This window comes from Rhinoderma darwinii, chromosome 9, assembly GCF_050947455.1.
Source record: "Rhinoderma darwinii isolate aRhiDar2 chromosome 9, aRhiDar2.hap1, whole genome shotgun sequence".
NCBI lineage: Eukaryota > Metazoa > Chordata > Amphibia > Anura > Rhinodermatidae > Rhinoderma > Rhinoderma darwinii.
In genome coordinates, this window is record NC_134695.1 from 52,501,158 (window position 1) to 52,527,548 (window position 26,391).

Sequence of the window (26,391 nt, forward strand, 5' to 3'; positions counted from 1 at the left end):
GTTTAGTTCCGCTCACACAGGAAGTGACGGTGAGTGATAATGGTTACACCGGACAGGGAATGACAGCTGATGAAATTTCATACACATATCTGTCCTTCCCGGGAATTTAATGACATGACATGGAGGAGTTTGTTAAAATTCAGCTGGAACTTTTGCAAGAGGAGAGAGAGGCTGAAATAGAAGAGACCAGGTACAGAGCAAATATGTAGAACGTCACTTTGTCTTCACAGGCAGCTCCTTAGCAACCCCCAACTTTAGCTGACAAAAATGCACATAATAGTATGAGAGACTGCAGGAATTTAAAAGGGTTCTTTACTCTGTCTCAGCCTTGTACTTATCCATCGGGGCTCTCCTGACTATTTGACTAAAGGGACAAATCAATAAAATAAGAGCTATAAATATGATCAGAGCCATCCGTGTTATGTGGGTGCCAATTCCCTGCATATGACCAAGGGAGACTAAGGAAACCTGTGTGGGTGAGCTGCCCGCTGCCCGGTACCCATGCGTTGTCTTTGTTTTGCAGAGCCTGGCAGGAGAATGTTTCCTTAAAAGAATTACAGCGGAAAGGAGTCTGCTTACTGAAGCTGCAGGTATCAAACCAAAGAACCGGGCTGTATGGACGTCTCCTCGTGACCTTTACACCTCGGAAGTACGACACTGAAGCCGTGCTGCCCACTAACCGCTTTGGCTCAGGTATCCGTCATGCCATCATTATATAGAACCCCATCTCTGACATATATATATATATACACTACCGTTCAAAAGTTTGGGGTCACCCAGACAATTTTGTGTTTTCCATGAAAACTCACACTTCTATTTATCAAATGAGTTGCAAAATGACTAGAAAATATAGTCAAGACATTGACAAGGTTAGAAATAATGATTTTTATTTGAAATAATAATTTTCTCCTTCAGACTTTGCTATCGTCAAAGAATGCTCCATTTGCAGCAATTACAGCATTGCAGACCTTTGGCATTCTAGCTGTTAATTTGCTGAGGTAATCGGGAGAAATTTCACCCCATGCTTCCAGAAGCCCCTCCCACAAGTTGGATTGGCTTGATGGGCACTTCTTGCGTACCATACGGCCAAGCTGCTCCCACAAAAGCTCTATGGGGTTGAGATCTGGTGACTGCGCTGGCCACTCCATTACAGATAGAATACCAGCTGCCTGCTTCTTCCCTAAATAGTTCTTGCATCATTTGGAGGTGTGCTTTGGGTCATTGTCCTGTTGTAGGATGAAATTGGCTCCAATCAAGCGCTGTCCACAGGGTATGGCATGGCGTTGCAAAATGGAGGGATAGCCTTCCTTATTCAAAATCCCTTTTACCTTGTACAAATCTCCCACTTTACCAGCACCAAAGCAACCCCAGACCATCACATTACCTCCACCATGCTTGACAGATGGCGTCAGGCACTCTTCCAGCATCTTTTCAGTTGTTCTGCGTCTCACAAATGTTCTTCTGTGTGATCCAAACACCTCAAACTTCGATTCGTCTGTCCATAACACTTTTTTCCAATCTTCCTCTGTCCAATGTCTGTGTGCTTTTGCCCATATTAATCTTTTCCTTTTATTAGCCAGTCTCAGATATGGCTTTTTCTTTGCCACTCTGTCCTGAAGGCCAGCATCCCGGAGTCACCTCTTCACTGTAGACGTTGACACTGGCGTTTTGCGGACACTATTTAATGAAGCTGTCAGTTGAGGACCTTTGAGGCGTCTATTTCTCAAACTAGAGACTCTAATGTACTTGTCTTGTTGCTCAGTTGTGCAGCGGGGCCTCCCACTTCTCTTTCTACTCTGGTTAGAGCCTGTTTGTGCTGTCCTCTGAAGGGAGTAGTACACACCGTTGTAGGAAATCTTCAGTTTCTTTTCAATTTCTTGCATGGAATAGCCTTCATTTCTAAGAACAAGAATAGACTGTCGAGTTTCACATGAAAGCTCTCTTTTTCTAGCCATTTTGAGAGTTTAATCGAACCCACAAATGTAATGCTCCAGATTCTCAACTAGCTCAAAGGAAGGTCAGTTTTATAGCTCCTCTAAAACAGCAAAACTGTTTACAGCGGTGCTAACATAATTGCACAAGGGTTTTCAAGTGTTTTCTAATCATCCATTAGCCTTCTAACACAGTTAGCAAACACAATGTACCATTAGAACACTGGAGTGATGGTTGCTGGAAATGGGCCTCTATACACCTATGTAGATATTGCATTAAAAACAGACGTTTGCAGCTAGAATAGTCATTTAGCACATTAACAATGTATAGAGTGTATTTCTGATTAATTTAATGTTATCTTCATTGAAAAAAACTGTGCTTTTCTTGCAAAAGTAAGGACATTTCTAAGTGACCCTAAACTTTTGAACGGTAGTGTGTATATATATATATATATATATATATGCAAAAGTCCAGCAGCACAGACCGCAGTGGGTGCAAGCCACAGGGTAACCGACCAATGTCCCAAATATATAGTAATCAAAAATCAGGCAGTCCAATGGTTCAAGTGAAAATAAGATCGGTACTTTATTTCCCTGTGCGACGTTCAGCTCTTTCCTCTAGAGCTTCTCTCAAGCAAATGACACATTGTGAACTCACAGCATATAACATGGTTTCAATGAACCAATAATCAGTGAAACTCTTTACAAAATGATCATGTAGATTTAGTGACATAGTGAAAATTTGTATATTATCAAAGAGGAATTCTGACAAGCAGTGTATGTTTATAAATAGAACTGTATAAGTATATACAGAAGTACAGTAGTGAATAAATAAAATTTTTAAAAAATCAATCTCCTCCTCGTCCCCAGAACTGTGGAAGCGCCAACCTCGGCGTCCGCGTAGCGTTAGTGCGCATGCGCGGAAGAGTAGTAATTAGTTAAGGATAACAAAAATGCAATGCGCATGCGTAGAAGAGAAAGGGGGCCATGTCGGCCATCTTGACTATGGGAATATATATATTTATTTTATTAGTGCGATCTGCACACGCTTATAACGCAACTCTCGGTCATCCTGAGATGTAAACATTAGACTAGAGAGATTGTATAATATTATGTTTATTCAGTAATTAATATAGCCATATCAGTAACTAGGGGAATATTGGGAGTGACATAAGTTTAACGTCCAACTATTTTTCATTAAAAAAACCGCATAAAGATTGTATTTAAATATGGAAGGTTTTATTCACTTTCACTTTGTAATATAAAGTTTATTCCTATTTTGCACCATTTTTCAGACCCCTGAATATAGTCAGCAATGGTATTATTTAAAATATGAAACCCCGGCCCTCAAGCATCATGCAAAAAAATTGGTATTTAAATTGTATTTCTATAAAATAATGCTGATGAAAGCAAACAAGCGCAGTATATATATATATATCACAATATTTATCAATAAAACCAAAATGTATCACAAATATATATCACAATATTTAAAACCATCAAAATATCTGATCACAGTAGTTTGTGACATGGGTATATGAACCTGACTGCAGTGAAGCTCTCTGACCCAATTACTCCGCGTTAAATTCCACACTTGTGGTGGGCTATAGATCTGGTTTTCTATGATGGGGTCCGTCGCAGGGTCTTTACTATACAAACTATTTAACAGCTAAACATTATGCGCACAAATTCATGGTTTTGGGAGGAATAATAACCAGACTATTAACCACAAAACATCTGTAGTGTGGGATATTGCGCACTGGCGCTTATATCAATCCCGATAGTGTCTGAATTTATAGATGCCGTTATAGATATGATTGCAACATAAAGAGCTCTGTACCTAAAAGGCTATGTTCACACAGGGCAGGTATGCTGCGTAAAAGCACACAGCGTATCCGCCCTGGTCGCCGCAAGGAATTCCGGTAGAAAAACTGCACCAAATTGTGGTTCAGTTTTTCATCTGGAATGTCCGCTGCGGAAAACTGCACGTAAAAAAAAAGCGTTTCATACCTACTCGTAGCCATGGCGACACGTTCCCCTGCCGTCCTGCAGCCCGACCTCCTGGGATGACGTTTCATCCCATGTGACCACTTCAGCCTGTGATTGGCTACAGCAGTCACATAGGATGAAACGTCATCCCAGGAGGCCGGCCTGGACGAAGAAGCACAGAATTCTGGGTAAGTATAAGATTTGTAAAAAAAATTCTGAGTTGCTATTTTTGCGGCGGAATCACAGCTTTTCTGTCACAAAAATCCCAACATCTGCTATTTGTTTTTTAGTCCCTCTAGGGAACTTCGCAAAGCGATCTTCTGATCGCTGATATGATGCTTTGGTATTTTTGCCTGGCAGTAAATTTTGTGCCCCTGGTTTCATGTCTTCTCTGTTCTTGGTTGCAGGTGACATTGTAGGACTCTACGACTCCAATGCTCCGAAAGAATCTCTTGCTACAGGGATTGTGTCTGGCATTACACAGAAGATTATTAATGTGGCCTTTGACGAAGCTCATAGTGACTCCTTACAGCTGGGTAGCGATGCCACCTACAGACTTCTAAAATTAGCCAATGATGTCACGTATAAAAGAATCAAAAAGTAAGGCAATGGAATTCCCTTTTTTTGTGACAACATTTTATAATTTTTACGAAAGCTTTTTCTAGCTTGCAAAACTTATAGCGTTAACTGAGTGTGCCCAGTAAGAAGATGGCAGCTATTCTACCCTGTACAGGAGTTGATCGTTTTTATTTGGACTACATAGCCATACAGAGGTGATGTGGCAGCCATCTTTGCTGCATCTTGATGATACTTTTCCCATTGTATTCCAAAGCAAGTATTGCAATTTTTGGGAAAATGTATCGTTAAAACACAGGAAACGAGATTTTATTTTTTATTTTTTTATAAATTGTCCCCTGTTTTAGACAAACCCAGAAGGACATCCTAGGTTGTCCCATCTGGTATATGGATGTCATACAGGATCTCCCCCACTTTGGACTTTTCCCCCATTAGCCACAGGGAAGAGTCACTAGAAAGTATCTCCTACTCTGGAGAACTTGATACAACCATGAATTACATGGTTACCCTTTCATTTGAATGTGTGCTCTGTAATACTACGTTTTCCTTGCAGCCGCCGGAGCAATCCCTTTCACTCGCTCCCGCACCATGACATACATTTACATCATGGGAACTAGGTAGTTCCACTAAATATATGTCAGAGGAGCTGTGCCTGAATTTCTTTTTTTTTTTTCTACCCTCTCCCCCAAAAAAATGTACAAAAGTTATACAATAAATTATACGTTTTAAGTTATACAAAAAATAAGCCCACATACGTCTGTCGACAAAAAAATAAAAGAAAGTTTAGGCTCTTTAAACGCGGAGATTAAAGAATGCAAAAAATTGCCACATCCTGAAGGCCAAAATAGGATGCTTCTTTAAGGGGTTAATTTAGGAGTTCCATACATTTAAAACAGTGGAACAGCCTCCATGAGCAGTCCAATTGCCGTCCATAACACAAGTATTATATTGATGCTGCCAGCAGGGAACGGATGCAAACACCCTGCAGAGCTGTAATCGAAATTGTTCCAGCTTGTAAGGGGAGTAATTCACAAATGTAATATTTAGTGTGTCCCTAAGGCTGGATTCACACGAACGTTGCGTTTTTGCGCGCGTGAAAAAACGCGCCGTTTTGGTTGCGTTGGAGTTGCGTGTGGCATCCGTTTGGGCAGCGTGATAGCGTATTTAACGCGCGTATGGCATGCGTTTTTTACGCGTGTCAAAACAACGGAGGGTGGAGTAATGGAGAGGGCAGCCTACAAAAAGACACCTTCTCCAACACCTGCTTGCTGTGAGCACATGCATGTTCGCATCAAGATTTCACGTTACCTCACACTTTGGCCCGTGTTTGTTGTTTTTGGGTGGTTTTACAGGTAAAAAAACTACTATTGCTGCAGATGTCAGTTTAAACTGTGCGCATGTGCTCAGAAAGTGAAAAGCCACTTCCTGGTTTGTAGTTGTTTTGTCTAGTCTGCTCAACTCATTTACATAGACTTAACAAGTGTTGCGTGAAAAACGCTGTGCGTACGGAGGTGCTTCCGTCTGCCCTGCGTTGTTTTCACGCACCCATTGACTTCAATGGGTGCGTGATGCGTTGAAAACGCTGAATCAACGGACATGTCGTGCCTTTTTGGCAACGGAGCAACGCTGCGCAAAAACCACGCACATGTCTGCACGGCCCCATAGACTAATATAGGTCCGGGCAACGCGCGTGAAAATCATGCGCGTTGCACGCGCGTATTTTACGTTCGTCTGAATATAGCCTAAACCAGACATTTACCTTATTGAAATCCGATCATTTCATGTAAGGTTATAGTTATCTGATTTGTATCTTTTTTTTTTTTTTCTGCAGAGCTTTGACCTCGTTGCGTCAGTACCGCTGTGGACCTGCTAGTGACTTAATAGATGTCCTCTTCTGTTCATCTCAACCTAATAGTACACGGCTATCAAGTAAGATTATTTCTTAAAATAAGGGATCCAGTACTGGTTTTCACCAAAAAAAAAACACAAAGTCGCAAGCAAATAGTGGTCAACTTGACACAGTGGGTTTTTAACGACAGTCGCCAAGTTTCCGGCAACTTTGATTTCCATAGTGAACAATTGAAGTAACGTTGCGACCTTGATTCACATGCGACTTTGTTACCAACACCTTCTGGTTGTTACTTAATGTTCTCATTCTACAAAAAGGACAATGGTTCCGAAAGCCCGTTGGACAGTCACTTTTTTTTTTTTTGTCAATGTTCCATAGTAACAATTTACCACATCATATTAGAATATATTTCGTCTAGTCGAGAGATTTTCAGAGAGGTGTAAAAAAATACAACGAAATCTTAAAAGTTTTTTTTTTTTCCCGAGTAGCCTAATTGTTACATGAGACAAAAGCTCAAAACAATTCTCAAGTAAATGCACATTTTGAAAGCTGCGCAACATTCTAAGACTTTTCACATCTGCGTCACGGTTTCCGTTTACGATTCTCTGCCAGACATGTTGTCGTACGACAGATATTAATGGGATCCATTGGGGTTCCACCATTATTCGGGGAAGAAAAGTAATATTCCTCCTGTTGAAAGTAACGCAATTTGCGACGAAGGCTTCGAATGGAACCTCCAATGCAAATGTGAATGGAGCCTAATGTACTTTTGTTTTGCCATTTCTCGCTATTTTTAAGAGGTTTTTATAAAAATATAAAAAATAAATCTTACATCTGCAAATGTTAGAACAAAAGTAAAAAAGCCCATACTCCTTTTTTAAATCCTCCCCGCTTCTGCACCACCCCTCCCCCACCAGTCTCTGCTTACCTTGTGGAGGTGTTGACGTGACATACCAGCTCTTGACGACTCCGGACAATCACTGACTGGAGCGGTCATGTCAGTAGGTATGGCTTGTGGCCACTGCGGCCAGTGATTAGGTCGAGTCAGTACGGCACGTTAGGGATTCAGCAAGTTAAGCAAAAACTGGCGGGTGACCAATAAGAGAGCTGCGCTGGAGCAATTGGCGATTTAAAAGGTGAGGATAGGCTTTTTTTTATTTTTTTGTCATTTGCAGGTCCCATCATTTTTGTATTTTTTTTTTAACCCCCAGAAAACGTCATTAAGATCTCTGCTTGCTGTGAATGAAAACCTGTACATTGCAAGGTTTTACTGCAGTAAATGACATAACCACATTTAATATCCCTGTGTGAACCCATCTTATATAAACCTTTTCTCCCTACTTCTACATGGGATGTGCATGAAGTTGTAGATTCCGTGTATATATATATATTGTATAAAATATTCCAGCTGTTAATATAAACGATAATATTCTAAGTAAAATATCAAACACTTTCAACAACTTCTATTGTGTTCACTTTTCCCTTGTGCGTTCAGGACCTGTGGAATTTCTCAATCCAACCTTGGACGATTCACAGAAGGAGGCGGTTGTTTTCTCCCTCAACCAGAGAGAAGTTGCTATTATTCATGGGCCTCCTGGTACTGGCAAGACAACAACCGTGGTGGAAATTATCTTGCAAGCTGTGAAGCAAGGGCTGAAGGTGAGAACACTGCGGCTGCTGTAGTCATCAGGACATCGCGTTCTTCGTTGTAAACCGCTCTCCTCTGTAATATAATTCTGATCTCCGTCACATTCATTAGGACACCTGCGGTGGAGAAATGACAAAAATTTAGTTTGTTGGAACCTCAGTCGCAGGCAGTGACTCAGTCTTGTAATTGTATTTTCTCACTAAAGAGCAAGTGCTGATTATATAGAATATAGAGACGGAAGGACAATGATGACGGTGTCGTTTTAAAACCCGTAGTTGGTGGTATGGCTATATCTTCTAGCACAGTGGTGATCAACCCGACATAGTGTGGTGGCCTCAGATACAGTCCTTGACTCCATCAGAGGGCCGCACATCACAGTTAGCCAGGGCCGGGTAAGGGGTAAGCACAACACAACTTTTGGTGGTGGGAAAGATACCACAGGGCCCCCATAATAGTGGAGTAGCTCTTTTGTTCTTTAAAAATTTGCCTTACCCTAGATCAGGGTACATTATGATACCCAACTGGCGAGCTAGGGGTTGCATGTGGCCCTCGTGTCTGATGTGCGGTCCCCAGGCTGCCAATTGGGCATCACTAATCTTACGTCACCAAAGCAAACTTCTATGGAGGCACAGTTCGGTTACTTTAGATTGTAAAAAGACCATGGTATAATGGAAATATATGTATGTATGTATGTATGTCCATAATTACATTCATGAGGAAAAAAAGTAATGGTTTACATCGGAGCCACTTTAAACCAGATATTAGGTAATTGCCTTATGGGAGCAGGAGCCATTTAAATAATAGAGCAGCCATGTTGAATTCAAATTTGCCACGTTTCTGACTGCAAACTACAGGTTGACACTTGTCCGCTTATGTCTGCTGACAGGTGTACTGGCCGAGCACAGCATACTATTGTGTAGGCCAAACAAGACTAAAAAGCGTTGCGATATACTCACCTTATGGATTCAATTGCCTTTCCTCCGCCACTGCACCTTTCAGAATAAGCCTTCATATGTGTGTACAGGCATGTGTGTGAGGAATATTTCTGGCCATTAAATGACTTGCATTCTGCATTTTTTTCCCCCCTCTGCAGGCTCTATCTCTAATTCTCAGTTTTTCCCTGAGTTAGTAACTGGAACCCAAATGCTATCGTGTCTTCTATACACAGCACACATAGAAGAGGAGAATTCTGCTCTCTTAGCTCTATCTATCACATATATAGAAGCTACAGCAGCATGGAGGAGATCATACAGCAGTAATGAGCAGTGTAGCTGTGAATTCAGCACTGAGGTGACATATAACACTTACTAGAAGCTGCTGCAGCGTCTCTGTGTGTCTAGGTCTGCCTCTCTCTCTCACTCTGCTCTCTCCTCCCTCGTCCCCTCTCCTTGGATTTTTATGGATGGCATTAACCTGATTCCTCAGTGACCCGATAGTCCGTCTTGTCCTGAGGAGATGGAAAAAGCAGTAAATTGCACATTTCGTCAGGATAAGTTGGATTGCATTTTTTCATCTATTCGCCATCGTAATCCAGCACTGGAGCTGTTGAACCTTTTGTCTACATATTCCTGAGTATGTTTTCTGATGCTTGCCATATCTTGTTTATTCCCAAGGTCCTTTGCTGTGCTCCATCTAATGTAGCCGTGGACAACCTGGTGGAGCGATTGGCTGTTTATAAAGAAAAGATATTACGTCTCGGTCACCCAGCAAGACTTCTGGAATCCTTACAGCATTATTCCCTGGACGCGGTATTGGCCAGGAGTGATAATGCACAGCTTGTGGCTGATATCCGCAAAGACATTGACCTGACCTTTGTAAGTATTATGGAGCGATTCCTGATTATATTATACTTTTATCTATTTTTGTGGTAAGGTTTTATTATTGCCATTTGTGCAGGTGCGGTGTGCTCATATACAGGAGTTAATAGTCACATCTGTTCAGTCAAAAGCCTAAAAATGGACAAAATTATAATGCATATTATCCTATTCTGTTCTTAAGGAGGCAATTACTAGAGTGTTTATGTCTTTCCCCCGTCTATGTACATTAAATAATTGAATCATTTATTGCTTTTCTTCTTTCTGCTTTAAATCATTGTAAGTCCCGTTCGGTCACCAATTTTTATGTACAGCGCTGGGTTTGCGATAAAGGAATAGTCTTGAAATAGAGCTGCTGATTGTACTAAAAAAAAGTTTGAAATAATAGTAAGAAAAAAAAAAAAAAAGGAACACCAATAACTAAGCGGCTATCTGCGTTCAAAGGCCTAGCCCCGACGCCATTCCAGTCAACTTCCTTTCATCTGACAGCCAATAATCCAGAAAGTTTGATAATTCGGCACTTGTTTCTGGCACAGAATATTATGCAGTATTTCACAAGACCAGAAGCGGAAACACAAATTTCGTGCTAACATTTTATTTTCGGCTTTCTATGTAAAGGTTAGATTCTTCCTGAGTGTAATATACTCTTCTATGACTGTCAGACAATCCACAGCATTTGGTAATCCAGCACGTATCCGGATACATTCATGTTGGATTAAAGGAATTTTACTTTATATCAAAATAAAAGGGTGATGATGGCAGGAGCAGGTATATGTTCTATTTTAGGGTTTCCTTATATGAAAAGAGGAGTAGTTGCCCATGACAACCAATCGGGTCACTACTTTCATTTTCCAACAGGCTTTTTAAAAATCAGAGGTGAAATCTGATTGGTTGTCATGGAAAACTACTCCACTTTTCTTAAAGGGGTTTGCCCATGAGGGACATTTATGACCTATCCACAGGATAGGTCATAAATGTCAGATAGATGTGGGACCCACCTCTGGGACCCGCACCTATCTCTGGAACGGGGCCCCTAAACCCCATTCTAGCTTTGACTGCCATCACTGACTCCCGGACACTTCCTGACTTTATGGTCGGGAGTTACGGAAACCGCGTAGCTTGCTGAGCTGTTTCCGTAACTCTCATAGTAGTGAATAGCAGTTACGGAAGCAGCGTAGCATGCGAGCTACGCGGTTTCCGTAACTACCATTCCGTTCTATGGGGCTTACGAAAACAGCATAACTCAGCGAGCTACGCTGTTTTCACCTTCATGGTCTGAAATCAGCCGACACACAAAGAGGTAGAACAGGGTTTAGGGGGCCCCATTCTAGAGATAGGTGCGGGTCTCAGAGGTGGGACCCGCATCTATCTGACATTTATGACATATCCTGTGGATATGTCATAAATGTCCCTAGTGGGAAAACCCCTTTAAGGAGTTAAACTATGGCTATGACAGTAATTTAACTTACTATGTTATGGCTATTTTAACAATGTGGGTGGAAATTTGCAAAATACAATAACATTTTGCCATAACATAATTTTAGTTTTTTCTCATCTCAAGGCAAAAATGAGAAAACTGCCGAACAGAGATGAAAAGAGCAGCTTCAGAACAGAAATCAGAGCTCTGAGAAAAGAGCTGAAGGAAAGAGAGGAGGCCGCCATGATAGAGACATTGAAAAATGTCAATGTCATCCTTGCCACAAATACAGGTCAGTAATGAGCTTGTGGCTGAATACAATTTGTTCTGCTTTAATCAGATTTTCTGCCGTTTCCAGTGGACGTCTTCCTGGTCTTGATGAAATCCACTTCAAGCATTATGATTCATTTGACTCTTACGTTACATCTTTCCCACTGGATATAAATAGAGCGTGCTTTTCTGAGTCATCCTTTCATAATGGTATTCTCTTCATCATTCTAGAAAATGCATGTGGTTTTAACCTCTTGGCGACATCTGCCATACATTTATACCGCTTGTACTACTGTACGTGGTTAGCACAACAGCACCGGGATGGTTCAGGAAAAGGAACTGCACACTCCATTCACCGCAGATCTCAGCTATGTACTATATTACAGCTGACACTCTGCCTCAACGGCCGGTGATCGGAGATAACTCCGATCCTGGCTCTTAAACCCATTCAGATGCTGCGGTCAATAGCCACCATGGCATCTAAGTGGTTATACAGAGAGAGGATCTCTCTGTCTAACTTATCGCCTTCACCCCATTGGATTCCATGGCAGCTGGGGGCCTAAAGAGGTCCCTCAAGTCTGCCATGTGTATATACCTGTTGGAGGCAGGGCCTAATACTGCCTGTCAGGTTTACACTGATAGGCATAATACACTGCAATACAGAAGTAGTGCAGTGCATTATGTAAACGATCGCTTGGTCAAGTCCCATAGCGAGAAAAATAAAATGGGAAAAATAGTTTAAATAAAATGTTCAGAAAAAAAATCCAAGGTAAAAAAAGAAAAACCCTTTTCCCGTTATAAAAGTTTTATTTTTGAAAAAAAAAATATTTAAAGTACACATTATTGGTATCACCGCAACTACAATGACCAATTCTATAAAACTAATACGTTATTTATCTTACACGGTGAACGCCATAAAAAAACAATGGCGGAATTGCATTTTTTTGTTAACGCCTGCCTCCCAGAAAAAAAGGAATAAAAGTTATTAATAAACCTGATGTACCCAGAAATTACATTAATAAAATCTACAAAGATTCTGCAGATGACCAGCCCTCATGAAGCTCCGTTAACGGTAAAAAAAAAAAAAAGTTATGGCTCTCGGATCAAATATTTTTTTCCTTTAAAACTGTTTTTATTGTGCAAAAGAAGACATTTGTTATCGCCGTAACCGTAACGACCTGTAGAATACAATTAACATGTTAATTATACTGCACGATGAACGCCGTCAAAACGAAAACTAAAAAAACAATGGTGAACTGTCTCTTTTTTACCGTCCCCCCCCCCCCAAGAAAAAAAAAAATGAATAAAATTTTTTCAATACATTATACTGTATGTAACTCAAAACTGTGCCATTAAAAAGATACAATATACAATATATAAAAATACTTTCGGAAGGCAGTGATGAAAAAATGAATGAATGTCCTCAAGGTGCAAAATAGGTAAGGGGTTAAAGGGGTATTCCGGTTATAACAAGTTATCACTTATCCACTGTGATAACAGCTGTGGGGGTTTCCATTAGTGCCATAGAGTTTAAATGGACCGGCAAGGCACATTCTCGGCCATCACTCCTCCTGGCAAGAAGTCTTGCGGCTGTGGGGAACTGGGACACACGACCCCCCTTCTGGTGATCGGTGTGGGTCACAACACTCAGATCCCACCAATCTAGCTGTTATCACCTCTCCAGTGAATAGATGATAACCTGTTATAACCAGAATACCCCTTTAAACACTGTATTAGGGTTCATAGTTAAATGACACCATTTGAACGTTTGTTTACAGAAGGATCCTCCACTACATAAGGTGTCTTCTCTATGGTCTGATCCAAAGAAGGCCGCCTCCTGCTCATGACTCGCCATTTTTCTCCAAATGGTGCAAAGATCCTTCTATTGATTCTTACTCATAAATCATAAATCTCCTGTTCTCTCAGAAGAAGAGTTATACGATTCTCTCTAGGTGGTACAGGTGTCCAGACTTCATACTGTGTTCCCTGCCACTCCAGCCTGTTGTTGGCATTGTATGCGGGTTATTCGCACATACACACACATCTGGTTGGATTGCCCGGGGTCCAGCTTTTATGGGGGGCTATGTTTGACCTTACCAAGTCACCCATTCTGATCTCTCTCCATCCATGGCTACTGCTCTTCTTTCTGTCCAAGATGGATCTGCTTCATATTTTAAAAAGGGCTTGTTGAGACATTTTCTGATAGCCACAATGTAACTTATTCCCAGATATTGGAAATCAATACTTACTCCCCCGGCCTCTGAATTTGTAGCAGAGATCAATAATACTTGGTCTACTGTATGGAGGATCTTGTTGCACAAGTTCTAGATAAACCTGAGGCCATTATTACTCTTTGGATTCCTTTGCTGATGACAGTTCTGATTTATTTGCATCCTCCTCCTCTCCTTAATTTTTTTTTTTTTCAATTGTTTTTTTTATTTTTTTTGGGGATATTGCATACTGGCTCATATTTCTTTCTCATATTTGACTGACTTTGTCAAGATTTATAAGTCTTCTATGCGGTTGTTTATGTACGTTTATTCTGCCATTCATGTGACTTCAATAAAATAAAACAACAACTTTGATGTACCCTAAACACTGTATTGGGGAATTGCATAAATAGCAATTCCACACTGTAATGTCATTATCATAAGTACAAGTTAAACATAACTCTGCAAGAATGCAGTGACTTTAGAGAGATATTACCATCAAAAGAAGTTGTGTCATATCCCTAGGATATACCATCACTTCATGGTCAGCGGGGACAGAGGTTGCTATAATGCCTCTATAGGCATCAATGACCCCTGTAAAGGCATTTTTATTCTTTGAAATCAGCATCATTCATATTTCTACGCATGAGATTGAATGCTAAGCAGAAGAGCAGAGCCACGGCACTATCCTTGGAAGCACCAGCATAGCCACCTATCCATTTCTAACCCTCTCTCCCCCATTACATGACCCCCTGGAGTTCCACCTCTCTTCACATCGCTGCACCACCCTGCAAAGACTTTACACCCCATGACATCGTGAGGAGAACTCTCTCCGCCATGCTCTACAGAGCGTCGACTCTACAATGCACAGCCTTCAATGAGCTCTGGAGTTGCTGGCCTATGGCTCCCTCATCGTTTTTGGGACTGTGACCTTCCTCAAGGGGGAACTCAAGACAGCCCACACTGGTGAACACACGCAACCCACAAAAGCAAAAATGAAAGTGGGGGGCACCAGGATCACGCAGGGCCGCAATCACGTAGACCTGAGGTATTCCCTAATACAAGAAGGGGAGATGGACTAACCCCCCCCCCACCTTACCTGTATATACTTATACTCTGTGCCTGTGTCACCAAGGTCAAGTATATACATATTTATAATACACACAGGTACGGTATATATCCATAAACACCGAATGGCCGCTTTATTAGAGACACCCATTTAGTAGCGTGTTGGACCTCCATTGGCTTTCAGAACCGCTACAATTCACCGTGGCATAGATACCACTAGATATTAGTGAGAACAATGCTTGACATACTCTGACCCCTTTCCTCGTTGACTTCCATATGATTCCCTTTCGCTGGCTGTTTTTCCTCGATCACACCGTTCTTCGTATACTCTCAACACCATTGCACAAGAAAACCCCACAAGTTTGGCAGTTTTTTAAATACTCGCCCCTGCCAGTCTAGCACCGAAGGCCACAGAACACATTTCCACTTCTCCAGAGTCCAGTGCCAGCATGCTTTACACCAGTACATCCGCTGCTTGGCATTGTGCTTGGTGATGTGAGGTTTGCATGCAGCTGCTCGACCATGGAAACCCATGCCATGAATCTCCCAGCGCCCAGTTTTTGTGCAGATGTTAATGCCAGAGGAGGTTTGGAGCTCTGCAGTTATGGAGTCAGCAGAGCGTTGGTGACTTTTATGTACTAGGCGCCACATCACTTGGCGACCACGCACTTTACGTGGTCTCCACTTCGTGGCTGAGTTGCTGTGGTTACTAAACGCTCCCACTTTACAATAATATCACTCACAGTTGATTGTGGAATATCTACAGTAGGAGGGAAAACCTTTCACGAACTGACTTGTAATAACAGTGGCGTCCAATTACAGTACCACACTGGAATTCAGTGAGCTCTTTAGAACGACCCATTTTTTCATCAGTGTTTGTAAAGTCGACTACATGGCTAGTGCTGAATTTTATACACCTGTGGCAACGGCACTGAATGAAACACTTGAATTCAATGATTAAGAGGGGTGTGTCCCAATTTTTTTGTCCATATAGTGTATTTAGATATATATATGAGCAATAGAAAATTAAGCTTTTCTAGTCAAAACAGTTAGTAGATTTGTGCTTGGTTTATAGGAGAAATAACTGAGCTTTGATCCTCCAATAATTTAGTGTTAAACCCTGTGGCAGTTCTGTAGTTGGTGCTCCATTAGTAATTAGACTAGAGGTTTTATATTTCTATACACAGTCAGGTCACATTATTATGACCACCTCCTACTTTAGATGTCGGCAGCGCATAGCCCATGAAGGAAGAGATGTGTCGTGGGCTGGCTTGGTAGGTATGTAAGGTGGGTGATAGGCTGTCTGATCATATCACTCATTGTTGCCATGGGTAAAAGGGGTGATTTATCAGAGTTGTAATAAGGGAGGATTATTGGCTTTCGGGCCAATGGTGGCAGTATTTCCCAAACAGCGCAGTTTGTGAACTGTTCGCGTGCTGCTGTGGTGAAAGTGTATTGTGAGTGGACAAATGGCACCATTGGGAATAACCGACATGGAAACTGCGGAGCACCACGTGCCATTGATGAAAGAGGTGCACATCGGCTACGAATGTGTGCAAGGGACGAATGACACGCACTAGCGGAGCAGCTCACCGTGAAAATCAACCAAGGGGCTACCAGACGTTTGTCTAAAACAACAATGTAGCGAACCCTACTGCATAAGCGGCTCCGAAGCAGACAGATGGTCACTGCTCCTAAGCTAACAAAGGTGCATCGGAAAAAAGGGCTTCAATTTGCACGGAAGTATCAGAATTGGATCACCGAGTCACGTTTTCTGCTTCATCGAACGGATGGACGTTGGTGTGTCAACTGAGAACCATCAGAGAACAAACCCCCTGCAACCATTGCTGGAAGAACACAAGCTGGTGGCGGCAGCGTTATGGTCTAGGGAATTTTTTTACGGCATTCTCTGGGCCACTCATCATGTGGAAGGCTCTGAACCGATTTGGGTATGAATCCATCGTTACAGATCACGTCCACCCGTACATGCTGATTGTCTTCCCTGTGGCAGATGGAATCTTCCAGCAAGACAATGCGACATATCACACGGCTATAAATGTCCGATAGTGGTTGGAAGAGAACAACCAAGACTTCCAAGTACTTCCCTGGCCCCCTAATTCACCAGACTTGAACCCAATTGAGCATCTGTGGGACCTCGATCAATCTTGTTGGCTCTATGAATGTGGGATGCTCTGCAATCAGCATGGCCCCAGATACCTGAGACAACCGACCAGCACCTTATTAAGTGACTCCCAGCCCGTCTAGCTGCTGTCCGTGATGCACACGGCAGTTACTCTGGATATCAGCTGCTGGGCATAATAATGGGACTCGACCGTATATTTCTCCCCATGGTGCTTTACAGTATATCTATTGTCATTGGTTGGTAGTAGGGTCAAATGGGAAGGTTCAGTTCCTTCCTAATTTTGTGAACTAATAGACACACTGTAAAATTGCAGTCCCTGATGTCACATCTAGGGGGCTGTCTGAAAGCACAAACTATATTACAGAATCCTGTAGATGCCTAGATGCTCTATAGATGCCTAGAATCTTTGGGAAACCTGTGTCTTTTTGTTATTGTTATCATGGCATTATTATCCAATACACTGATATTATAACTTTTATTTCATGTAGCTTTTCAATCCTCAACCTTTACATTCCTAGAAGAATTCTCCAGACATTTGAAGATGTGTTTAGGAGAAATTTCAAGGCAGGCCTTATGTAGCTCTTCCCAGAGATGTGACTGGCTTGTTAGGCGTTTTTATTTGACCTTCCAGTGAAGCGCATCCCACAAAAGCTCAATAGGATCTGACGATTGTGACAGCCTGTCTATCAAAGGCGATCCTCCGACCCCTGTTTCTTCACAGTAGATTTTTATACTTTAGACGTTTACTTGGATCGTTCCTGCTGCATGATGAAACGTGCACCAATTCTGAGCATAGAGGGTGCGTCACATTGTATAATAGACCGATAGACTTTCTGGTTCATTATTCCGCAGTATCCGCTTCATTGTTTACACGGGCACAGTGGCTCATCCGTACGGGCAGCCTAGTCTGGGACTGCAGTTTTCAGGTGCGCCACAACCCCTTCATTGTGTAGGTCATGGAGTTCGGACCCTAACCGATCAAATGTTTGATGAGGGTAGGTCATCAATGTTTAAAGTGGATCTGTCAGCTTGATATGATGATGTATGTTAAGGCAGCATATTACAGCTACAGGTTAGTACTCCTAGTAGCCACAATGGCACACAAAAGATATGGGCCATTTGGCTAATAGAAGTTCTGAAAGAATACACCAGATTCATAGATATGAGTCCAGGGAATTCATGAGCGGAGTGTGTCCCTCCCCACTGCCCTTTAGGCCGCTGATTTGACATACTGCTCTGTATACATGTGTACACAGCAGCCGACCAGACACTGCAGAGAGGGGGGGAATTGGAGGGCTATGTCTACTCGTTTTGCTTTCACCAGCTTTGATTTCCACAAGGGATTATGATGGGGGAATTATAGTCCCATTGATTTTAGATTTTTTTTTTGCAGACCGCTTTATCTATCTATCTATCTATCTATCTATCTATCTATCTATCTATCTATCTATCTATCTATCTATCTATCTATCTATCTATCTTCTTTGGACATCCTCTTCCTACCTCCATCTCTTTGGCCTAGGACAACTTCTAAAATCCCATGGCTTTCAATACCACCTTTTTATGCTTTTGACACTTTTGCTGCCTCTGGATAACATTTGCTTCTACCCCGTCCTTCAGGCCACACATCCAAGCCTTTTACCTCCTTCTGCCACTTCCACCTCAAGAAAATTTCTCAAATCTGCTCCTTCCTCAACCTCGAGACCACAAAATGCTTGTACATGCCCTTATAATCTCCCGTCTAAACTACTGCAACATCTTTTCTGTGCGCTCCCCTCTAACACTCTTGCACCCCTTCCCGGTTAATCCACCTCTTCCCCCCCCCCCCCATTCCTCTACTGCCTCTCCTCTCTGCCAGTCCATTCGCTGGCTTCCCATATATATATATATAGATAATCTCTGCCCTAATCTACCGATACCTCCCCGCAAATAATCTCTGGTCCTCACAAGACCTTTTTCTCTGCTTTCCTCTCATCTGCTCCCCCCATAGATAGTCTCCAACTAATCCAACGTACAATGGAACTCGCTAACACACATATCAGACTATTTCCCACCTTCCAAACTTTCCAAAGCATCTGAGAACCCACCTCTTCAGAAAAGCTTAAGGAGTCTGTCGAGGATTAAAAAAACATGACTGCTTTCTTCCAATAACAGAGCCACACCTTTCCACAGGTTGTGTGTGGTATTGCAGCTCAACCCCATTCCCTTCAATGGAACCAAGCTGCAATACCAGACACACCCTGTAGGCAGGTGTGGTGCTGTTTCTGTAAGAAAGCAACAATGTTTTATTAATCCTGTATTACCTCTATAAATATGCCGTCTCCAACATCAGATTAGTGGAATATGACTGTATTTTTTTTTTTTTTAAATTCTGATATTTTGTTTTTGTCTAAATATTGATTATCTAGTTAGTGTATAATTTTTAGGGTGGTAAAAGCAATCTTTGGCAGCCTTATGTTTTTGCATTAAACTGAGATGTAGCTGCTTTATTCTATTAGTGTATCTTCGTTTATTCTGTATTAGATAAGTGTCTGAGTTACCATGGTATTTATGAGTCACGACGGGTCAAGAGGAACTGAAGTGCCATGGGAGGCAAGAGCCAGGAAAGAGAACTGCATACTATTATTGGTTAAAAATATTTTCTGTTAGAAACCAGTGACTAAGGCATTGATGTCGATTTGGATGAAGGACGCAATAAAATGACATATCTGATCTTTAGAATATAACCTCATAGAAGAAGCCAATGGTTGAATATAGGGCAGTACAGTCTCTATATTTTCCAGCAAAGTCTTTACACATGACTGATGTCATCTTCACAAGGTTTTGGACTTGGTTTGGCTTCCAGGCTGCAAATGTCAACCTAATCTCCGCAAACAGATTGTGTAATGATCTCAGAATCCTGGCTTGGCGCCACGTCCACACGCCATTTCATTTGGAAAAGTGTATTTTCTATGCTAATTACCAATAATTGTTCATTGCGAAATTACTGCTTCGTAGGCTCATCGATCTATATCCAACTTATTCCCTGTGCCAGGTGCATCCCCGGATGGCCCTCTGAAGCTGCTTCCTGATAATTACTTTGACCTGTTAGTGATTGATGAGTGTGCTCAGGCGTTAGAAGCGAGCTGCTGGATCGCACTACTGCAGGCGAAGAAGTGTATCCTGGCCGGTGATCACAAACAGCTACCGCCCACCATCATCTCACACAAGTAAGAAGACTGTCTGTACTGACCCCAGTAATCAATGAAAATCTTCGCAATATGTCAGAGCCGTAAAGACATCTACATAAGAAGGGATTTACGTAAAGAGACACTTTGCGCTAAAAAGTCTATCATATTTCATTTGTTTTGCTATTGAGTGCAATGTATTATTTGCGGTTACCAGCCATGTTAGGATTGAGCTTTAATGGGATTACAGTAAGGCCTTCTTTACACCAGCGTGGTAAACATCCGTGTGACGGCCATTGAAACAACAGCCATCCCACGGACCTTTGTGATTCAATAGGGACGTTCACACAGCCGTTGTTTCAACGGACCGTCTGAAGGGTCCGTGAGAAAATAGGACATGTCCTATTTTTTCACGCGTCACGCATCACGCATCCCTCCATAGACTCTCATCTATGCGGGATGTGTGACATCGCGTCCCGCAGCGCTGAGCACGGATGCACCTCGGACGTGAAAAACTGCAGTTTTTCACATCCGAGATGCGCCACGCTCCTGCAAATAAGGCCTAAGAGGTCCTGAAAATTATTCATCCCTTAAGGTCACTACTTTTACGATTGGCGGTGATATCACAGCATTACTGCGTCTAGCGGGCGACTTAATTGTTTCTCTTGTAAAAATTGAAAAGAATCTGACAGTCATTTTTTTTCCTTGTAAGTTTCTTTTACCTAGGGAAACATTGAGTAATGCAGTGATTTTACCGAAAATCATGGGCGACACTGTGTTACCGTGGAGTCCTAGTCTTACATATATTTACTAGCACTGTTTTAGCCCTTTCACTGCCAAGGATGTATGTAATACGTCATGACTTTAAATGCCTGCTGTGACTACAATATAAGGGGTTATGTGGGGACCGAAACGTATTAGCAGTGTACTCTCTGAAGTATGTGAGTACACTCCCTAATATACATTCTGGTCCCCCGTCATGCTGATTGAGGTTTTAATAGATTTTTATAGCGCTGGCGGGGGACCGGAGGTCTATTTGCACAGTCTCCCTTTATGACGACTCGACTCTTCGTCATATGACCTGCCCGCTGTACTCTATGTAGTACATTGATTACATAGAGTACAGCAGGGCCGGTCACGTGACGAAGAGTCGAGTCGTCATAAAGGGAGACTGTGCAGCTAGACTTCCGGTCCCCCGCCAGCGCTATAAAAATATATTTAATTCTCATTATCAGCGCGACGGGGGTCCAGAATGTATCTTAGCGAGTGCGCTCACATACTGCAGAGAGTACACTGACAATATTTTTCGCTCCCCACATAACCCCTTTAAGCTTAGCTCTTTGCATCATATTAAAGTATCTTGCCTTTCAATGATACCAAGCTCAAAGTTCTAGGTGCAATATTCAGGGCGCAACACTCATTTGAACTCGGGGAGTAGGATGGAAAGTTTTATTTCTAGTTTTGTGTCTTTGTAAGGGAGGGGGAGTTGCAAATGACATCAGGAAGAATAATCACAGCCTGTCACTCATCTATCCCCCTGTACAGTCTTCAGTAACCCGGGGGGGGATTCAGGAGCTTTTCCTACTACGGAGGTGAGTAGATGAGCAATTTCACATCTAATCACCCCCGGCACCTAAACAGGGCATTTCTCGACTTTGTGAGTCTGATGTTTACTGACCTCTGGATTGCAGATATGTGCATTTAGACATAGGTCTAAGTGACATGTATGAACTCTGCACAGCCTAAACTTGTATTATTAGGAGATTTTTGGGGTCAAACTTCACAAACTCGACTTTTTATGCATTTTGTAAACAACATTACACTTTGATGCAAAGTTGCATGAAGGCGCCCATTAGTGTAAGGCCCTCATCACACTTAAGGAATTTTGAAGCAGATTTAGACCTGCTGCAATTTCTTGCCGCAATTTTCATGGCGTTTTTCGCCCGCAGGCTTTGAGCGCCACGGGCAAAAAATGCTGCCAAAGATGCTTTCTGTGCCTCCCGTTGATTTCAATGGGAGGTCCGAGGTGTAACCGCTGCAAGAAAGAACAAGCGTGAACTGGGCCTTAAGTGCTGGGTGCCATTTTTACAATGTTAAAGATGATTTCTGTTATAAAGTATATGGGTATGGGGGTATAATAAAAGGTTTCTATGTTATAATTCAGGTTTTATTTGTGTATGTCAGAAGTGTAAAAATTGCCTCGGCAGCGAAAGGGTAAACGTGGATCTAGAGGACTTAAGCAAGACTCTGATAATAGGGGTGTACATACTTCAACTGTTTAATGTAACATTCAGTCCCTGAAAGCTTTTATCTGGAACTGCGGGTGCAGCAGGAGGATTGTTTGATTACATACACTTGTCCGTTCTGGATGTGGGATACCCCCGTTAAGATCTATATGGCATCCTGTCCATAAAGTAACCTGTATGGATGATGCACATAGGGACGGCATTTTAACACATCTGTCATTTCAGTTATATTTACTAAAATTATATATTGGCAATAAGTGGGGAGAAGGGGAGTCATACAAGCTCGTTCACTATATATCTGCATCAGCTTGGCTTAATAGACTAGTTGCCGGATAGATTTATGTTTCATTAATGAATGTTGGACTATTAGGGCATATTCACACGGCAAACTAAAAGCGGCTGTAAAATACGGAGCTGTTTTCAAGGGAAAACAGCCCCTCATTTTCAGCCGTTTTTTAAGCATCGGCGTTTTTTGCGGCCGCTTTTGGAGCTGTTTTTCTATCAACACAACGAAAAATGGCTCCGAAAACGGCTCAAGAAGTGACATGCACTCTTTTTACGGGGAATTTTTTTCAAATGGGCAGATGTTTGGAGGCGTTCAGCTTCCGTCTTCGCACCGAAAAACGGCTGCAAATAGGCCATGTGAACATACCCCAACATGGATTCAGTAGCAGTGACTTTAGCACTTTTTTAAGTTTCTTTTTAATTATTGCTATGTGATCTAGTGAGGAGCAGAGCGGTAATAGATTAATTTTGTATCCTCGCTCCAGGGGGTTTGAAACTTTAATTAAATATTGGATAATTAGAAGGACTATAACGTCTAAACGTACAAATGCCTGTCCCCCCCAGTACCTATTTGCTGTAAAGTGAATGCATCGCCTATATGTATTATATAATTTTTGGACTAATTAAAACCAGGTAGTGAAACAAACATTTTTATTTTTTTTTTACATTCTAATTAACTGTACATGATTATGGCAGCCAACTTGCTTGAGCTGCTGTTAACAGCTTTAAGAGTGTTGCTTTATAGCATCCACATGGACCATAGGAACCTGTGAACAGGAGGGGACCCATTGACTTCTATGTGAGAGTGTTGTGGGCATGCTTTGTGACCTGTGCAGAGGTCATTGTACAGGAAGGGAAAGGAGGGGAGTTGTGTCCATCGCCTTTTGTGAATGGGGAATCCTGTATAATCTATATAGAGGTGTTATCTTTCATTGTAATCCTGCGTCTGATGATAATGAGATGACTGCTGAGAAGTGATCTCTACAGAACAGGAAGGGTCAGTCTATTGTAAGGCTCAGTGGCCACAGTGAAAACTGCAAGACTTCAGGGTTATTTTTTAATATAAATAATGACATGAAAAATACACCAAACCTCACCAAAAGTTCTTAAAAAAATATGTTTCACATAAAAACTTAATTAAAACAATAGATCATTTTCTAATGACATATTACTTTTAGAGGAAAACTCCACCTTTTAGTTGAAGAGAATTTCTACCCTAAACATTACCGTATTAGAAGATAATTACCATACTTTGTCTATCACAGTAATTTGTCTCCCATCCTCGGCTAGGAGACGGGCGGGGCCTAACAATCTTTGCCTCCTATTGCAGACAGAGCAGTGGGCGTAGGCTCCTTCTGCAGCCAGTTATCTTAAGCTGCCCATAGACTTACGCTCGGCCAACCATGCATGTGTTTTCAATGGGGAGGGTGCAATAACCCCCTGTCAGACATCCCTGGCAGCGGCTTATCTCCTACGGGAATAGAGGATCGGGCATGTTTAAATCCAATTTCTGCCACCAGGGTAGAGTCGGGACACCCCAATACACATTAGATAGTCAAGTGGTCCTGCTGTGATCGGCGGCTTTAGCAGACTTATCTAATGTGCATGGGCACCGTTACCAGATACAGGATTGTGTGATATTTGTATATTTATCAGTTTTATTTGCAATTTCAGACAAAATCATTTTTTCCTGCTTTTTCTGCTGTCCTTATATTACAAGGTGAGGTCGGAATATTTTCTGTCCCGTTTTGTAGCCCTGTATTTTAACATACATAAAGCAGCAGATGTACGCTATGTGGATGACATAAATACATAAGAAAATGTATAATTTAAAGCTATTTACATGTAGAAAATGCCTTACCATGCAGCATGTGCATATAATAAAAGCTTACACTATTCTTCTGTCTACAGGGCTGCATCTAAGGGTCTGTCCCTGAGTTTGATGGAACGGTTAATAGAGAAGTATGGTGACCGTGTAGTGAAAATGCTGACTGTACAATATCGTATGCATGACTGCATAATGCAGTGGGCCTCACATGCACTGTACGGGGGGAAGCTGGTATCACATTCCTCTGTTGCACATCATTTACTCAAGTAAGTCAAGTGTGATCTACGGTCATTACCATCTAGAATGTGTGTGTTATTACAATATAGAAAGATCAGTTGAGCTCATGCCTTTTATATGCTGTATCTGTATGCAGTAATTTAATTCACTTTACCAAATGTATTAAAAGGGGTTTTCCCAGAAACAAAAATTATCACCTATCTACTGGGCCTCCCACCGATCGTGAGAACGGGGGTCCCTAATCCCCAGATCCTCCTCCACACCCCTTCCTGCAGTGAGAATGAGCTTGAATGAAGCAGCGATCGAGCATGAGTTCCCTGCTCTATTCTATATCTGAGAATAATGGAAACAGCCAAGCGTTTTAAATGGAGTGGCAACGTGCTTGCTTGACCACAGCACCATTCAATGTCCTCCTTGCTGTGGTCAAGCTGTGAGGAGTAACATAGGGTTCGCGACCCCCGATCCTATGATCGGTGGGGGTCCCAGTGGTGGAGTTTCCATCTTTCAGAAAATGATCACCTATCATACGGATAGGTGATCTCTTTTTATGTTTGGACAACCGCTTTAATATCAAGGCACTCTATTTCATCATTCATTTTACCATGACATGTTCCAAGGTGGGATCTTATCGAACTGTTAAGATGCGAGAATAGATCATATGATGAGATATATCGTGCAGAATGACCTGAAATGCTCTACTCCTTTTGGAGCACATTAAAGTGGACCTCTCATATCTCCTGACATGTCTGTTTTAGTAAATACTTGTATTCCCCATAAAAGTACAATCCAGAACATCTTTTCTGGGTGAAAACTGGGTATTACCATTCCCCTTGTCAGTGGTTCCGGTCCCTACACACTGACACTGTCGATTCGGTGCTGACAATGTCAGGCTGTGTAAGGCTACATTTTATTGAACGAGAATGGTAACACCCAGTTGTAAATGTATTTTTACATTTCCAGGAGGAATAACAGAGGAGTGACACAGCTTAGAGTTCTTATAAAAGATTCTCCAGAATTGTGTACTGTATTTACTAATACAGACATTGCAAGAGAACTGTTGGGCCTCTTTAAGGGGAAGCTCCGTCTGTATCAAGGAATTGGTTTACTTTACATTACAAATAATAAGCAGGACTACTGGGAGTTTATAATTCTCATGGGCCCCACAATACAGGCTTGTAAAAAAAGTAAGTGTCTACTGATTGGTTTGAATGGAAAGCCCTGCAGTCCGGCTGCTAAGGGAGCAATTCTGTGTGTAACACTTGTGTTAGGAAATTGCTATTTAAGGAAATATTTGCATTTATATTTTAAAGGGTTTTCCAGTCTTTAAAATGTGTGTACAAATGCTTTACATTCAGTGAGATTAGTCATTTGGGCTTCTTTTACAATGGCAGAATTCCTGCCCTTAATGAGCGCAGATCGGCGATATAGCGGCAACAGATGATTTTTTTTTTTTTGCCCCTTATAAAAGATGCAATCAGCTGACAAACAAGCGATTGCTCATTTGTCAGCTGATCGCCGGACATGTTACACAGGGCAATGATTGGGAGCAAGCATTCAAACGTACGCTTGTTTGCCCAATCAGCGGCCCATGTAAAATAGCCTTACTGTGCTGTCTGTAGCTTAAATGTCTCTGTCAGTCTCACATGCATCCATATGATCATGCTTCTGGTGTTCTCTCCTGATTGTGTGACACTGAACATGTGGTTATCTCCC

At 41.9% G+C, this 26,391-nt stretch overlaps 1 protein-coding gene across 1 annotated transcript in view; it reads left to right on the top strand.

Annotated features, from left to right (window-relative positions):
- The first annotated feature begins 34 nt into the window (after positions 1-34).
- The window catches only part of IGHMBP2 (immunoglobulin mu DNA binding protein 2), a 48,213-nt gene continuing 21,856 nt past the window's right edge, over positions 35-26,391 (top strand). The window contains exons 1-9 of the mRNA XM_075837704.1: positions 35-190; positions 524-693; positions 4,328-4,520; positions 6,328-6,425; positions 7,841-8,004; positions 9,607-9,807; positions 11,369-11,516; positions 19,950-20,124; positions 24,525-24,707. Of these exons, the coding sequence (XP_075693819.1) occupies positions 120-190; positions 524-693; positions 4,328-4,520; positions 6,328-6,425; positions 7,841-8,004; positions 9,607-9,807; positions 11,369-11,516; positions 19,950-20,124; positions 24,525-24,707 (1,403 nt within the window). The 5' untranslated portion in view covers positions 35-119. The remainder of the gene's footprint in view (positions 191-523; positions 694-4,327; positions 4,521-6,327; positions 6,426-7,840; positions 8,005-9,606; positions 9,808-11,368; positions 11,517-19,949; positions 20,125-24,524; positions 24,708-26,391) is intronic.